Source organism: Petaurus breviceps, unplaced genomic scaffold (assembly GCF_028583685.1).
Source record: "Petaurus breviceps papuanus isolate PSGF00001 unplaced genomic scaffold, PetGlider_PUasm1.0 180, whole genome shotgun sequence".
Lineage (NCBI taxonomy): Eukaryota > Metazoa > Chordata > Mammalia > Diprotodontia > Petauridae > Petaurus > Petaurus breviceps.
Window position 1 is genome coordinate 90,049 of NW_027185782.1, and position 18,299 is coordinate 108,347.

General features: G+C 38.7%; 1 protein-coding gene across 6 annotated transcripts in view; it reads right to left on the bottom strand.

Annotated features, from left to right (window-relative positions):
• SAFB (scaffold attachment factor B) overlaps positions 1-18,299 on the bottom strand; it is a 53,812-nt gene continuing 35,513 nt past the window's right edge. For 4 of the 6 annotated variants that reach the window (XM_069086748.1, XM_069086746.1, XM_069086743.1 and 1 more), the window contains 2 exons: positions 12,176-12,242; positions 11,495-11,811 (listed from right to left, as the gene is read on the bottom strand). In XM_069086748.1, coding sequence (XP_068942849.1) covers positions 11,682-11,811; positions 12,176-12,242 — 197 coding nt within the window. In that variant the 3' untranslated portion in view covers positions 11,495-11,681. Of the gene's footprint in view, positions 894-7,846; positions 7,926-11,494; positions 11,812-12,175; positions 12,243-18,299 lie in introns of those variants that run through there. The other 2 variants (XM_069086744.1, XM_069086745.1) reach the window with 2 other exon arrangements.

Here is an 18,299-nt window from a genome sequence, read left to right on the forward strand (position 1 = left end):
AATTTATTAGCTAGGCTAGCAGGAACCAATAAATTGGCTTGATGGCCTCTCTCAATGACAAAGACATTGACTGAGTGAGGGCTAACAGGGTCTTATATAGATAGCAGTTAGCAAAATGACAGAGTAAAATCTCTAGCAACATAGATGTGTCTTTTTCTGATTGGCTATCAGTGACACAGTCAGAATTGAGATTATATCATTTGGACCTCCCCTTCTGAAGCCCCTTAATCTTAGGCAAGACTTGTGATTCGAGTCAGAAGACAAAGGCTCTCAAGTGATGGGAGTTATTGTTGTGAGGACCAATGACAGCATGAGGTTGGGGTCAAGGTACAGTGCGTTCGACTGTGGTTGATCAGTCCAATATGAGTTTGGAAGGTTCTACTACAGGTTGGGCACAAATAGGGCATTTGAACACTTGGAAAGGAGAGGTCTGATGTTTCCTTTGTGCTACTATGATTCTGTTTTGCTCATAAAACATAATGCATTCTTTGATGCGGCACGCCATGCTGGATGGTCCTGTGCCAGCAACTCCCACGTCTCACAATCTGTGCTAAAGTTCTTCAGAGAGACCTTGAGAGTGTCCTTGTATCACTTTTTCTGATCTCTGTGTGAGTTTTTTTTTTAAGTCTTTAAGGTGGCCAGCCCACTGGGGCTCTCTGCAGGAAAGTTTGACTGCTTGGTAGTTCAGCAAGAGATGACCTCAGGGTTCAGTACCTTATATTGCCAGCTGATCTTCAGAATCTTTCTAAGACAGTTCAAATGGAAGTGATTCAGTTTCCTGGCATGGTGCAGATAAGACTGTCCAGGTTTCACCAGCAAACAACAATGATGTCAGTACAACGGCTCGGCTCGGCAGACCTTCAGGTGATGGGAGTTTGGTAAATCAAGTTTCTCTGGAAAGTAAATGATGGGTGGGGTTACAAAGGTGGAGATAATTACAAGACAAAAGCTTGACCTTTAGGCAAGTTTCTCTGAGATGTGGGTGGTTGGTGAGGTTTACCAGGGTTAGGAACTGGGAGAGGGAATGCTAAATCTAGCTCAAGTCTTAGAAAAATAGAATTAAAATAAATTTTAAAAATGTACACTTGGTAATGGAAAACTCATTGTCCAAACAGAGCTTTAAAGCTGGAAGGAATGTCTTGTTTAATGTCCTCATTTTAGAGATGAAAAAAGTAAGGACTGGGGACCACTAGGTGGCACGGTGGATAGAGCAAAGGCCCCGGAGTCAGGAGGACCTGAGCTCAATGTGACTTCAGACACTTACTACCTGTGTGACCCTGGGCAAGTCACTTAGCCCTGATCCTCCAAAAAAAAAAAAAGGAAATTAAGGCATGAACAGGTTTTTAGTTACCCTTGGTCCCATAGTGGTCAGTGCATGCTGCCTCCCCCATTAAAATGTGAGGGTTAAAGCCTCTTTTTGCTTTTATTTTATCTTGAGTTTAGCCTGGTGCCTGGCACATAGCATTTAATAAATTCTTGTTGACTTTACTTGAACTGGGTTTTGTAACACAGTCCTTTACTTTAAAATACGACTTCACAAAAGTTCCCCAAACTGCCAAGGTGAAAGAGGGTGAGTACTGGAAAAAAAAAAAAGGTTATTGGATTTTGTCAGTGTGGGGGGGGGCATCGCTGATAACTTTAGCGGTGGTGGTTGGGGCAGAAGGCTGATTGGAAGGGATTGAGGACAGACTGGTTAGTGAGAAAGTAGAGACTTTAGATGTAGAAATTCTATTCAAGAAATCTAGCAGTTGTAGACAAGAGAGGAGAGGAGCCAAAAGGTGTTTTTAGGATTGTCGAGATTTGAGCATGGTTGCAGATATGAGGAAAAGAGTCCTTAGGCAGGGGAGAGCTTGAAGATGTAGAAGGTGGAGGGTATGAGTGTGGAATAAGGTCCTGAAGCTGATGTAGAGAATAGAATTGACTGCAAGTTAGTAAGGATTAGTCTTAGTGAGCTGAGTAAGTATTCTGTGATAGAAGACAAAAAATGAAAAAGAAGATGATAATGTTCAAGTTTGAGAAGCGGAAGAGGAGGGTTGAGGAAGCTTACATTGGACTGTCTCCATCTTCTCAGTGGAGGCCTATAGGTCAGGGGTGGGGAACCTGCGGTCATAAGGGACCTCGAGGCAGGCTGCTAAGATCAAATGGGGTAATAGTTGTACAGCATTTAGAACAGAGTCTGACATATAGTAGGTGCTTAATAAATGCTTATGCCCCCTGAATGGGGAAGGAAATAATGAGTATGATACAGGTAGAGGAGGACTGTTAAATAGCAGGGAGAAGTCAGATAAGAGCCCTTATATTTACAGGATTCTATATATTTCTATTGGAAGAAAGTAACATTTGGTGATTTTTCTCTAGTGATAGTAGTTCATGGACCAGGAGCAGAGAGTGGATGGTGGAGGGTTACCCAAGGACAAGGTTTTATTGTTCAGGAATGGTGGGAGCTCAGAGGGGCAAGGTACTCTAGGGAAGAGGTGGGGAGCCACATGTGGCCTTGAGGCTGAAGGTTCCCCACCCCTGGTCTAGGATAAGACTTTCAAATGTCAAACATTATTAGCTGACATTTATAGAAAACTTTTAAAGTGTTGAAAAACCCTGTGAAGTATGTTTATTGGTAACTATTTTTCCCATTTCACAAATGAAGTTGTGTCTCAGAGACCTTAACTAATCCTCCAAGAAGGGGTTAACACTTGTATCTCTCCCAAATCAAAGGCTGGTGTTGTTTACTCTAAGCCACATTTCACACCACCGTGTCAGTGCTGGGTAAACAAAGCAAGATGGGGGAAGAGTGAGGTCTTCATTACCTTCCAAGGCAGTCCATTTCACTTTTGGATGGTTCAGATATTTAGGAAGTTTTCCCTTTCATTAAACCTTAATTTGCCTTTCAGTAACTTCCCCTCATTATTCCTAGTACAGTCTTCTGAGGTCTAAGTGGATCAAGATTAATTCCTTTTCCCTATGACAGCTTTCCAAATACTTGAAGACATAAACATTGAGAGAAATGATTATTAATAACCAATATCTTGGGGAGATTCAGAGGTCTCCCCTTTTTCTAAATTCATTTTTAAAAGCTTCATTTTCTTGAAAGACATTACTGATAAGGAGATTTGCAATAATTCCTCATCTTGGTCAGACCCCACCCAACCTTGCTTGGAATTTAACCCAACTTTGGTGGAGACAGATCCTTCTCTAAAGAGCCCCAGGCTGTAGGTGGGCTGAATAGAGAGAATTTCTCTGTCCAAAGATCATTTTCAGCCCCTCATTGAACACCTAAGGATATATAAACTGTATGCCCCATTGCCAGGGTTGTCTTTGGTGTAAGAAAGACATCCAAATAACCATCCTTTTATTAATAACCTGCTGAACTTATTAATAAAATGATTAAATTCCCCAGAATTTATGTCTCTTGAACCTCTTTAAACATCACAATATTATGACTTTCCCTTCACTCTGTGACTCCCCCCTACCCCACCCCATTCTTCTTTTCTCCAGGATAAATATTCCCCCGGTCCTTCAAGCAATTCCTACAGTGTATGACCTCAATGCCCTTTACCATCCTGGGTCCTCTTCAGGATCTCTAGCTTGTTAAGGCTCTTTCTAAAATGTTGTATCTAAAACTGAACACTATAGTCCACAAGTAACATGACCAAGGTTGTGTATAGCATGACAATCACCTTCCTGGTCCTGGCTTTTCTTAATGCAACCTAATATTGTATTAAGTTGTTTTTTTGGAGGGGGTGAGGGTGTGGGGGAAGGGGGTTGCCCTGTTGACTCATACTGAACTTAGCACTTAGCAGTGTCTGGCAGTAGAGCTATATAAATATTATCATCATTATATTCTGCTGAAATTCTCAGGTCTTTTTCGGACAATCTGCCACATCTCCTCTATTTTATATCCTTGTAAGGCTGATTTTTTTGAACCTAAGTGTAATCTTTTTACATTTATTCTTAGTACAGTTTTTCTTATTAGATTCTGCCTGATGTTCCATTTCTTCCTCACTCTATTAAATTGGCAAGTTAGATTGTCTTGGGATTATAAATGTCAGAGTGTCCTAACATTTCAGAGCTAGAAACTAATATATCATCTAGTCTACCCTTCCCATTTGCATAGATATGGAAACAGGCCTAGGGTAAGTTACTTATCTAGGGTGAGAAGGAGGGTAATGAGTAGGAGAGTTGAGATTTGAATATGGGTCTTCTGACTAGATCCAATATTCTTTCTACTCTATGTTGTGTGACATCAGTTGGAGCTGAAAGGGACTTGAGAGATGACCCCTTAATTTTACAGATGAAGAAACTGAGGACCAGAGATAACAAGTAATTTCTTGGAGTTCACACAATGAGTTAGTGGCAAAGTCCAGTTTATGGCTCAGATGAAGTGTCCAACCTCTTCACTTTACAGAAGGGGAAATCAAAGCCCAAAGTAATTGAGTCATTTGTCCAAGGTCATACATACAGGTAAATAACAGATGAATCCACAATCTTACCAATGTGGGGCACATCCATTGCCACTGATCACAATGTATCCAGGCCTTTTTATCTTTAATGTATAATTATGCAGAATATATAATAATATATAATACATACATAATTCTTGTTCAAGTCTGGAATCCCCCATAGAGGAGTTGTCCAGTGTGCTACAGGTCTCCCTGGGTACTCTGATACTGGTATTTCACAGATATTAGTGCAATACTCAGGCTGTCCCTTGGCTGGTCTTCTTTTCCAGAGAGAGATTAGATATCGTCATCTATATAGATATTGCTATCTAATCTCTATGTGTGTGCTTGCACACAGACACACACGTATATCTTTGATAATGTTTAACATCAGGAGAATTGGATAATCTTTTACTTACCAACTACAAATGGCAGAAGTAGATTAGTTGGTGGGGAAGAATTTGTTTCCTAACTAAGAACAGGGAGTTCTTATATAGACCTTTCTTCCTGGTTCTTGGGAAACTCAACACTGCTGCTACTAAAGCTTTCTGTTTTCTTTTCTTAGATTCTAACCTCCCTGACAAACAACTATCATTTTTACCTGTTCACTGTTTAGAATAGCAAGTTAAGTAAAGCAAAGATATCTCTCTTTTCCTCTCCTTCACCTCCCATGTCATCTGATTCTTCTTGAGACTTCTGGCACATCTGAGAAATCTTAGGTACTCAGATCTTTTGAGCCTATCTAAAATAGGATATGATAGTTATGAATTCCAGAACACCAAAATCTCCAAAAAATTAAAATTGCAAGTGACCAAAAGGGCCTAAATAGGCTGCAGTCTCCACTGATGATGTTTGTACAATCTAAGAAATGTCTGATTAGAAAAAGGACTTGGGATGGCTAGGCGGCACAGTGAATAGAGCACTGGCCCTGGAGTTAGGAGGACCTGAATTAAAATCTGACCTCAGACACTTAACACAAAACTAGCTGTGTGACCTTGAGCAAGTCACTTAACCCCAGATGCTCTAACTTCCCCCCCCTCTAAAAAGCAAAAAGAAAAATCTAAAAAAAAAAAAAAGAAAAAGAAAAAGGACTAGGACTGATCATGTAGCAACAGCAAGGGTTAAATGACAGAATACTTCACTGTTACCCAAGATATGGAAAAAAAAAAGATGGCTTTTGGCATGCTGGGCAAATTTGTGCCAGATCTATAGAGCATGAACCAAAAATGATTATACAGGACAAGGTGTAAATAGGTTGCCTCGTACACCAATGGTACAGATTAAGTTCTATTAATGAGGTCACAGACTCATCAATGTATTTAACTATCAGACAGTCAAACAAACAACAACAAACCCAAGATGTGTTGGATTCCTCAAAAAAGGATGATTGTGGTACTTTGGTTATTACTCATGCACACTATGCTGAAGGCCTCCCCAAATCCCACTATGGAAACTCCTATACCTTGGGGGTAGGGAAGGAGAAAAAAGACACTTCCTGCTTTCTTTCCTCTGAACATTTGCTCCTATCCTTTACAAGATTATCCCCACCATCAATCAACAAGCATTTAACTAAATGAAACCATTTCTCATGTTAAAATGCACATACATAAATGTTAACATTCAAATTCAGAAAGGTGAGATTTTAATCACTCAATGGAAATTTGCTATCCTCATGTTTTTGGTCAAGACTTCAGGGCATGTGACTGAGATGGATGCCTGATTACCACACCACACTGCTCACAGGGTTTCACCAAAGGGTCACTACATGGAAATGGGAGGAACTCTGTAGCAATGGCTTCTCCCAGGAGGGTGAAGCTCAGTTATGTGGGCAGAGAGCTATGTTCTTTTACTACTATGCCTCAGAGAGAATGGTCAGATATGATGCTACCATAGAAAACTGGGAAAAGTAGCTCAATAATTTGGTACTTCACTTAGTTTAGGGGAATAATTTCTCCTTAGAAGGGTCAGCATCAGAAAAGACCTAGAGAAACAGTACTCTACATCACTCTATTGTAATATGACCTGACAAATAGTAATCTAGTTTCTATGTAGATTACTGATATGTAATCTAGTTATCTATTAACTAGATTGTTATAGTTAATATAACTATATTATATTTATAGTTATATAAATATATATTTATTTATATAATATATAAAACAGACCCAGATGGCTCTAGAGCAGCCCCATATGGAATAGTTGAAAAAATGCTGAAGGGGTCATGAGTGGAAAAAGTTTAAGAAGTCCTGCTCTAGAGGGGAAAGTCACCAGACTTCACACAGCCCTCCCTCACTTCAATTCACTTGCAAGTCATGGCATCACCTTCCTGACAAAGGACAAACAACAACCTGTGAATAGTCTGAGCTGCCCCACTGGGGACCCAACTCCAGTAGGGCAACACATCTCCCTCTCTCCCTCCCTCCCCCCCCCCCCCCCCCCCCTCCCTTCCTCCTTCCCTTCCTCCCTCCCTCCTTTCTTTCTTCCTTCCTTCCTTCCTTCCTTCCTTCCTTCCTTCCCTTCCCCCACATAGGGTATTTTACCCTCACTTGAGGACTGTCAATTTTGGTGGCTGGAACCTAGCAAGCTATCTTGGGGTTTATGGGCTACATTTCTTTCTTAAAGACCATGCCCTAAACCCAATTCATGCTAGCTCTCACTGATTGGCCAACAATAGGTCTTATCCTAGCCCAAGCCCCACTTGGTCATTGTTTGGGCTCTGATTGGCTCAGAGTAAATGTAAATAGCAATTGTTTCTGTTTTGGCCAGAAACTCCTCTCAGATTTTTTTTTGGACTAGGTCAAAAAGTCATTTTCTGCCTCATTTCTTACCTAGCCTTAATCACGAAAGGGTGTTGCTTGTTAAAGACCTTAGCTTAAAAAGGCCAAGGCTTTCCACTGCATCCTGGGCCATCCCCAGTCATCCTGATCTTTATCTTGCCACTGGACCCAGATGGCTCTGGAGGAAAAAGTGAGGCTGGTGACTTTGCACAGCCCTCCCTCAGTTAAATCCAATTCACTTACAAGTCATGGCACCACCTTCCGGATGTCATGGTCCTCTTTGAGAACAAAGGACAAACAACATATATAGATATACACACACACAGACAAGTGAATTTCAATATTACTTGCTTCCTCTGTAATCTTATGTATTTTACTTTATATATTTAAAAACATTATTCTGAGGAGGCATCCACAGGTCTCACCAGACTAGGAAAGGGGTCCCTGACACAAAAAAGGTTAGTAAAAGGGCATAGGGGAAGGAGAGACCATGTAGATCTTAGGAGGCATTATTTTACCACTAGGTTTAAAATAAGCTAATTATTCTAAAAGGGTGTTATACTGGATAAACCAAGTTGTAGGGCTGCTGGGACATTCATGATTCTTTTTCCATCAGGATTTCCCTTTTATTACCATTTTGTAGGTTTCTAGTCCAAGTCCCAGCAATTTGTCTCCAGACTCTGATGATTCAGCAAACATATACTGAAGGGCTCTAGTGAAGAAAAAACCAAAGATGAATGGTCTCTATCCTCAAAAAGATGACCTGGATATAGTTGGGTTAAAAAAACCCAAAACTTCATAAATGCAAAGTGAAGAAGTATGGCTGGATAATGACTTGCATGAGATTTGAGCATTTTAGTACACTGTAAACCTAATAGGAATTGACAGTGTGATGTTAGCAAAAAAAAAAAGTGTGTATGTATGTGTGTGCATGTATGTTCATGCATATATATACACAAGAGATAGCTAACGGACCATAGATATATAGCTGGAAGGGTCTTGAAGGTCATATAGTTCAACCTTCCCAACCCAACATGTGAACTTAGGCCTAGAAGGGTGAAATGACTTATCTAGGGTTACAAGGCTAGTAAGTGGCAATGCTTGGATTAAAAAACCAGGTTTTCTGAATCCAAATATAGCTTTTTTTTCCACTGCACCATGATACTTCCCTACTTTCCAAAATTATTCTTTTGTTTTACACTATTTCTTTATATAGTAAGTCCTCCTAATGTATTTCTATATAAGTGTAGTCTAAGTCCTTCTAATGCCTTTCTATGTAAATTAAATAATTTTATAACTTTACTTAAAGATTTTGAACTATGCATTTATTATGTGAAGTAACTGTCCAATTATTAAAATAGTTCAGATTTCCTATACAGGCATATTTGACAAATTTTTTTTGCTGTTAAAACTCGATACGGGAAGAAATCAGAAGCTAGGCTCCATAATATTCATAGCAAAGTGAATAAAGAATCCTCAAATAAAAGACAATTTAGACTTCTAATTTTTTTTCCCAAAGTTTCTTCAAATCTTTCCTTCCTTCCCAGAATACTTCCCCCCTGCCTCTCCTGTCCAGATATATGGTTAACTCTCAAATAATAGCCCATACTAACAGATGGGAATATCAGCACAAAGCTGACTATGGAAGGTGGCTCTTAAAACAACTTGGACAGGGAGTGTTAGAGACTGTCAAGTCAAGAGAAGCAGCTGGCACAGGAGCATCTTGGCTCCTCCTTGGTGGAGATCCTTGTACCAATCCACTTCAAAAGGAACCAGCTGAAGACTTTTTGACTGACTCACCCACGTTTACAGTACAGGACAGGCCCGTACTTCAATAATATCAGGTCCTTGCATGTAGGCTATGTTAAGAGGCATAATATCTAGGTTTGGGAAGGTGATATTTCTTGGTATGGTTTTCCCTGGTTAGACCCCATATGGAGTATTTTGTGATAGTTCTGAGCACCATTTTAAGAAGAGCATTCATAATCTAAACCCACCCCTCCTGTTGCAGACATCACCTATCTTGTAGTCATAAAACTATGCAACTTGAGAATTACCCTTAAATCTTCACCTCATCAGTCCCTTTCTCCCACACTCATACCCAATCCAAATTTGCTAAATCTTTTCAATTCCACCTCCTTAACCACCATCTCCTTCTATATTGACCACATCTATCCTGGTCCAGGGTCTCACCACCTGGACCACCTCACTGGGCTCTTGGTTTCCTGAAACCCAGTTTCTCCTTGCCAGTCTCTTTTCCATACAGATGCCAACTAATAATGCTTAAGGGCAGCTCTGACAATGTCATTACCCTTTTATAAGCTTCAGTGGGTTCCCATTACTCTTAGGATAAGATATAAACCATTTGACACTTGAGAGCCAATGACACACCACTCCCCTCTTCAACTCACCACTATGGTCAAATTGCCCTACCTGTTGCTCCACATACAGCTGATTTCTCTTACTTCCAAAAACTTTCATGGGGTGTTTCCCATGTCTGGAATGCTCTCACTCCTTGCTTCCATTTCTTGGGGCCCTTGGCTCCCCTCAGGGCTCAGTTGAAGTGCCACCTCCAAGAGATATGCCTAGTTCCCTCAGTTGTTAGTAACCCCCACCTTCCAACAGAAATAAACTTGTATTGATTTCTTATATGTCCTGTATTTACTTATCGAGAGATGTTTCATTTTTGCATCTTTATCTCTAACACAATGCCTGATCTAGTGGGTATTTAAAATTTTTTTAAAATGAATTATCCTCATTTTACAGATGAAGCTAAAGGCTCAAATTAAGTTGCTTGCTTAGGTTTATAAGGATAATACTTATCAGAGGTAGGATTTGAAAATAAGATCTTCCTGGCTACAAGTCTAGCATTACCCCTTCAACATATTCTCTCTCATGCCATGAGAATTAACTTAAGAAATGGAATATTTAGCAACTAGTAAGATCCAGTTAATGGTTGTTTTCTGTTATCTTGAAGGGTTGTTATTCTCAATGGGAGAATGAGACTTTCTGTGCTTTGGATTCAAAGGGTAGAAAGAGGAACCATGGCAACCTAGTAGAAAGACCACCAACTCTGTAGTTTGAGGATCCTATGGGGCTAGAGGACCTCCAAAGTCTCTCCTAGTTTTAAATTAATAATCAGATATTGCAAGAAGGCAAATTTCAGTTTAATGTAATAAAGGACTTTCTAACAATTTTAGAGACATGCAGAAATGGAATAGGTAACTTGACATGTCAGGCTTTTCCTTATTATAGCTCTCTAAGCAAAGCCTGACTGGTCACCTATTGGGCATATGGTAGAAGGCACTCGTGTCCCCATAGGTTAATGTAGGAGGCTCCCTCCAACTCTGGAGCTTCTGAGGTACTTCAATATGTCCATTTCATCAGCATGGACAATGTCCTTTTCCAATGCAAATGTTCACCCCTTGGTGCCTTCTTAGTATGCAATACCTATCTATAAAAATACCCATCTATAAAACTTCCGTTCAATGACCATGAGGCCTGCCTATGGTTTTTCCTCAGTGGCTATATGATTCAATCCTCTCCTTTTCTTGATAAGGAAACAGGCCTAAGGAGATTAAATGACTTGAAGACAGTAAACACTGGAGGCAGAATTTGCACACAGACTCCAGAGTCTGAGTCCAGAGTCCACAAGCCCTTCCTCTTGTGCCATACTGCTACCAAACTACTTCACATCATTTTCTGCAGATAGGTATCTTTGATGTTTCAGATGTCAGTTGGGATACAATCATACCAATAATTAGAATATCAAAGTCATAAGATGTACAAAGGAGGTTATAGTGGAGATTCTTTTTGGAAATGGACTGTATGGAGATGGCATCTGAACTAGGCCATTAAGTTAGGCATAAGTTAAGACAGCAAGCAGGCAGAAATGGGGAAGAGAAGAGAGAAGTAAAAAGGAATTTCATGTGGGGGAAACAATATGAGAAGAGAGGTGAAAAGGCTTCCATCTTAGCTTCTCATGTTTTGTAGAATTATACCACTCTTTAATGTAAGCATCAAGACAGACAAATAGAGACTGTTGGCAGCCAATGCATCCATAACATAAAATAAACCCGAAAAGAAAGAAATATCATAAAGATTTATCTAGAACAGATACAAGCAGGCAGGTTGAGGGAGTAAACTTTGTCTATAAAGTTTTTGGAGAACATTTCTGATAAAACTTTCAATTGGCTTTACTGTTTTAATTTAGAGTTAATAGCTCTGGCACTGTTTCTGTAATTGTTATTGTTTTACTTGTTGAGGCAGAAAGAAAGAACATTTTAAATGGTGTGTGAACAGGAACACGTTTATTACAAAAGAAAAAAACCTCAAAACAAATAAAATTCACATTGTATCAAGCTACAATATGGGAGCAGATAAAAAAAATATTACACAGTTCAAGGTAGCCCTGGCAAACAGAATGCATCACTGTTGCTATATGACATTAACATAGGTTTTAAAATAATCAGTAGCGGCGAGTAAAGCGGGTGTCATTAGGTCTGTTCCCTCTGTCCTGTTCTCCAAATTCTCCACCTTGCATTCCACCACGCTGCATCACATGGCCCCGGGAATTTCTACCTGCAAAGCTGCCACGCCTAGGAACAAATTCAAACTTTTTGTCCCCAAGATTCTCTCCCACCCCTGTAGGCCGCTACCTGTACATTTTCAAGGAGGGCTGTTCAGTATGAGTTAGAGCCATCAACTCTATCTATTGCCTTCCCTCTCTTGATCAGATGCATCAGATGATAGAACCATGAGATTGCTTTATCGGGAACAACATATGACTGATCACACATGGCTTTAGATAACAAAGGTTATTACTTGGAAAGGTTTCATTTTGTTTTGAAACCTTCAAATCAGCAAGTTAAACAAACATGCAAAAAAGAGGCTGTTATAAAAGGAAGAGGAAGGGAAGCGTGAAGAAAAAGAAAACCAACTATCCTCGACGAAACTTCTTACCCCGACATCCCTCCTCGATTCATCACATGGCCTGGTCCAGAGTGACCAGACATTCTTCTCTCACCACCTAAAAGACAAGACAGTTTTCAAACATCTGGAGAAAATTCTCCAGAAACTACAGAGCTTTGGTATAGCCCTTCCTCATCTTAATTCCCACTAAATGAAAATGTAGATAGATGAATGAGTGAGGTCTGGCTAGATGCTTCCTGCACTATTGTTAATACACATGACAATAACTGCGTTAAGATATTGCTCACTTTGCGATAGTGACTGAAGTAGGAGCACTGTCTCTTCTCTCACTTGTTACTTTTTCATCTCTCAAAGGGCAGATCCTTTTTGGCATCTATACTATGTACAGATCCAGGCCTGAGGAGGGCCTTTAATGTCTAGAACAACTTCAGAAATGTAACACAATATTATATAGAGAGATCTCAGAACTGAAAATGACCTCACAGGGAATTTATATTTAAACAGGAGTCTTCTCTACAACACCCTCAAGAACAAGTGGTCATTTAACTTCTACTTCAACAGATCTGCTCTTATTCCTCTCTCTACAACTCTCACCCACTACTCTTAGATCCTCTGGGACCATGCAGAGCAAATCTCATCACTCTTTGCCATGACAGACATTTAAATACTTTGAAAACAGTGATGGTATCCCTATACCTTTCCCACAGGTCCTCACTTTGAATGCACCTCCTTTAGTTTGTGTAGAACATGGTTTCTAGATCCCTCTATAATCTGGCTGCCTTCCTCTGAGTGCATTCCAGTTTGCCAGTGTCCTTCCTCAAGTGTGGAACTATGTGGAAGAGGACATGGCTGCTACTGCTTCCTTCACTGTGGACACTCTGCTTTTGCTTATATCAGGTATTCCCTAACAAATAACCTTTATTTCCCCAAGCACTAAATAGAAAGCCTAATAACTACCTAAGCAAAAGTAACTGGGAATACAGTACCTTTCTTTTTTTGGGTAGTTTACCAATTGCTAATAAAAAGGATGTGTGCTTTTACCTTCAATAACCTGAAACCAACTTTATTATGCACGGAATTTTCATGTCTTTTGTTTTTTTTATGCATGTTATATTGGAAAGAAGGCTAGATTTGGAGTCTAAGGGTCAAGATTCAAATTCCAGTTCTGCCACTCACTATTATGACATCAGGCAATAACTTCTCTCCATCTCATCTGTAAAATGAAGGGGATGATCAGTTGACAACTAAATCCTTTCCTGTTCTGTATCTACAAATAATGTTGTTGTCTTTGTGTCTGTTGTTTTTATGAGTGCTTTCTTCACACAGCATTCTTTAAGACTCAAAGTTCTCTGAATTCTTCATATTTGCCATTCCTTATGGTGCCATAATATCCCATTACATCCACACACCACAATTTGTTCAGCTATTCTCCAATAATCAGGTGCATAGTTTGTTTCCAGCTTTTTATCACAAATAATACTATGAATATTTTGGAGAATAAGGGTCATTTCTTTCTTTCACTGACATCCATTGACAATGATTTTAAAGGCTATCTCGTCCAAACCATTCTGAATAATCTTTTCCAGACTGTAACTGAGAAGTGATCATCCAGTCTTTACCCGATGAAGGGGAAGTGAAGGAAAAACTACTACCTCCCAAGGCAGCACATTTCATTTCTGGATAGCTCTGTAAGGGAGTTTTTCTTTACATCAAGCCCATCTTCCCTTTTGCAACTTCCACTATAACTCTGGGTTTTGTCCTCTAGGGCCAAGCAGAACAGATCTGACAGTTCTTCAAATACCTGAAGACAGCTATCATGGCCACCATCTCATCAGTTTTTCCTCCAAGCTAAACATATGCCCCCTGTTCCTTTACTGATACTCATGTGGCACAAACTCAAGTCCTTTCACCATCCTTGTTGCTCTCCTCTGGACACTCTGCAGGAGAGTTTATCAATGTCCTTCTTAAGGCCCAGAACTGAATACAAATATGCAAATATGGTCTGCAGAGTGCGGGGGATTGCCTTAATTTTAGACACCAGGGTTCTCTTAATGTAGCTCCATATTTGCATTGCCTCTCTTGGCTGCCAGATCACATTACTGACCCATAATTAACTTGCATTCCACTAAAACCTCGAGATCTTAGAGAACTGCTGTCTAGTCATGCCTACCCCATACTGTCCTTGTAAAGCCAAGTGTAAAGGGATTTAAAATTTTTCCTTTCTAAATTCCAACTTTTTCAATTAAATTTTTCTAGGTCTTTTTGAATCCTGACATTCAATGAGTTAGCTATCTTTAGCCTTGAGTCATCTGCAAATGTGATAAGCATGTGATCTATATCCTTATTTATCAAAATCAGACAAAAAAAATTAACAGCATAAAATCAAGCAGGGATCTGAGATATTCTACTATAGAGACTTGTTCCTATTTGGATCTGGCCATTTAAAGATGCAGAGCTCACCAGACTGAATTGCTATCTAACTCTGAATTTCTCCATCTTTCCCCTTAAGAATATGAAAGACTGCCAATCTAGATTTACTTACAAGTATTGCCCTCATTTTTGATAGTCATGCTTGCTTGTTATGATCACTTCCACAGGAACACTAACCATCTGCTTTAATAATAATGGTAGCACATGTAAGAGTGTGCCCAGCTTTCTTCTCCTGTGTGGCAAATTCTAAGAGGCAGTGGTCATTTCCACCCCAGTGTTCAGTTCCGCCTTGGTGTTAATAATCATATGTAGAATGGATTTTTAGCTCTTCAATCTTTTGAAGCAGTCAAAAAGTCAAATCACTAGATGTTCTGTTTTAGGTAGAATATGCTCTAGCAGAATTTGTAACTGAAGTCTCCCATTACTATTAAATCATGCCTCCCTGCCAGATGTTTTGTTTCTTGAATTCTTCTCTATTTTCTTTCTGTCCATTTGTTCTGTGATGGAGTTTTGAGAGCAATATCACTTCTGTTTATGTCTCCACTGACCTTACTCAAATGTTCTATGTGGTGCTTCTCTCAATATTATTCTTGGCTATTTGACCATGACAGGGTCTTAAATTATAATGCTCTTTCTCAGCTCCTGGTTTACTTATCATTTTTTTTGAATAAGGTATGCCCTTCAAGACCCCATATATTCCAGTCCTGGGTCTCATTCTAGTAAATTTAGGTCATACCTTTTCTAATTTGCTTCAGGTAGGATTTCTAATTTATAAATAACATGCTAATTTTTCTCACATTTCCAAACTGCTTAACATAGCTCTAGCAGGAAGAAATTTGTGTTTCCCAAAGCTTCTCCAAAAACGAATTTTTTCCTTGTTTGCACCTTTTTCATTTTGAAGGATATTAGGTGATATGTCAAAAGTTGTTTTAATTTATATTGCCCTAATTATTACTGATGTGAACTATTTTTTGGAGTTGTTTATAGTCTACATTTTCCTTCTGAGACCTGTTCCCATTTTTTGACCACTTACCTTCTGGGGTATAGCTTAGAATTATGTACATTTGTGTCAAATGATGACAGATTTTGGATGACTTTCATCAGTGATGTTTGATACCATTTTTTCTAATACCTAACTTCCTAATTCATTGCTACATACAAACATCTTTTAATTTTTCTAATAAAAATAGTCCATTTTGTCTTTTGTAATTTCTATCCTGAGTTTAGTTATGACTTCCAAGTTTTCTACCAAATGGCTTTCCAAAAAGTTCTTGAACCACACCTCCCTTCTACAGGAATTTCTGTTCTCACATTTTTTTTTTAAACATTAGACAGCAATCCAAATTTACTCTTAGCTTCTGCTTGGCTAATTTATTCCAATGATCTGATATTTACTGTTATGGAATATAATTTGAAATCTAATGGTGCAAGACCCCAATTCATTCCTGCTGAAAATACAATTTTCCTTGACATTCTTGCTATCCAGTTTTCTTGATAAACTTTGTTCTTGTTTTGCCTATTTCTACAAAGTGTCCCCTAGCTAAAGAGTACTGTACACAGTGGACAGAATGCTGTATCTTGACTAAGGAAGATCTGGTTGAAAGTCCTACCTGGATCATTCCTTGCTATGAGACCATATGGGCCATTTTTCAATCTTTCTCAACTTCAAACAACTTTCTCAAAATTTAGTTCATAAGTTAAATATATAGGTTTTGATCTGGGCTTGTGAAGAGAGTATCTATATCAATGAAATCAGAATAGTGGAGCCCTGACCTACAGGTAGTTGTAATCATCTAAGTCTTGTATGTTTCTTGGTAGGTTAGGTGCCAGACATTTTGTACTTCTTGCAAATAGCATTCTTCTTTTTTTTTTTTTTTTTTTAAGCAATCGGGGTTAAGTAACTTGCTCAAGGTTACACGGCCAGTTATTTCTGGGTGTGGTGCTGACTGTCTGAGCCCAGGATTCGATCTCCAGGTCGTCCCAACACTGGAGCCGGTGCTCTTACTCGCTGAGCCACCTGGCCGCCCCTAATAGCATTCTTCTTTATCTTTTTTTCCTCTTGATTTTGGTTAGTAACATATATATACTGATGAATCTGTATCCTGCTGCTTTTCTGAAGCCATTGTCTTGATCAGTTCCTTCAATGATTCTCTAGAATTTTCTAAGTAGAACAAATTTACAACTAAAGTAATTTTACTTCCACTTTGCCAGTCTATTCTCTTATTTTTTTCTCTTGTCTCACTGCCATAGCTAACATTTTGAGTAGTATATAAAGTAGTGGAGGTAGCAGGCCTTTCTGCTTTATCTTTGATCTTACAAGAATGGTTCCAGCATTTTTCCATCATGAGCAATGCTAGTTCTTGCTTTTGGACATATGTTTTTGATAAGGATCAATCCTTTCAAACAAGATAGGAACAGAAAACTAACTATATTGAGGGTAGCCCCCAAAGTAAAATGCTACCTCTAGACTTTTGCAAAGGAAGCAGGCTCTCTAAATATGGGAAACTGTCTGGTCAGTCAGCTGATGTATAGGTATGTTTTAACTAAATGTCTTTTCTTCTTTTTCCACTCTTTGTTACAAAGATGGTTCTCTGGGTAGGGAAGAGAGCAAAAATGTATTTTGGAAATGAAGGCTACATAAAAACAAAAGATCAATAAAAGTATTTTTAAAAGTTCAAAAAAAGAAGGATTGGTCATTCTAAGCCTACATACACACATACTGTATTTTAAACAGGAGTATATTGTAGGCTCAAAGAAGCATATACTGAGAGCAGAAAGTAAAAATAAGAGGCATCAAGTTCAGCCTTCTTATTTTACATAAATGAGTCATAAGAGGTTAAATAAACGACTGGCCCAAGATCATACAGTAGAAGTAATACAGTCAAGGTTTGAGTTTGGGTTCTTTGCCTCCAAATCCAGCATTCTTTCTACACTACCTAAAATTAAAGGCCTAACATGTGGAAGCCATTTCCCACACTTATTTATATATTCATGCAGTTTGTGTTATTTCTGCACCATTGGTACAAAATCATTGGTGTTCTTAACTGATATTTGTTTGATAGAAGGGCTTTGGTGGAGTGCTTTCTTTCCCTATTTTTGAGAAAAGTTTATGCAGCACAGGGATCAAATGATCTTTATGCAGGATTTGTGACAGAAATAAATCACTTGTATATAACTCTGGTTCAGTCATTTTCTTTGGGAGTTCATTTTTGGCTTGATAAATTTTCCCCCCTAAAGACCCGAATCATACAGAATCACCATTAAAAACAATTTGGCAGATTGAAGCACCCTATTTTCATTTTTTCCTGTGTAAACTAAATTTTTTACAAACCATTTCTTCTATTACAATGTAACTAATATGAAATGAGATTTCACATATATAACCTATATCAAATTGCTTACTGTCTTAGGAAGGGGGGAGAGAGAAAATTTGGAACTCAAAATGAATATAAAAAACTACCTTTACATACAAAGGGAAAAATAAAATACTATTAATTGGTGGGAAAAAATAATTTTGGTATTTCATAGTTTTGTAGATATTCATTCTACTTCAGTTCCATTTTTTTGGGGAATATGATGGTACATAGAAGTTTTTGATAATTTCCTTTTTCTCCTTTGTTATGAAATCTCTACATTTTTGATTTTGGCAATATCACTATGACCTCAACAATCTTTAAAAATCAGCTTTATCAGATTTTGCTTTAAATGTTCAACACTTCTTTTT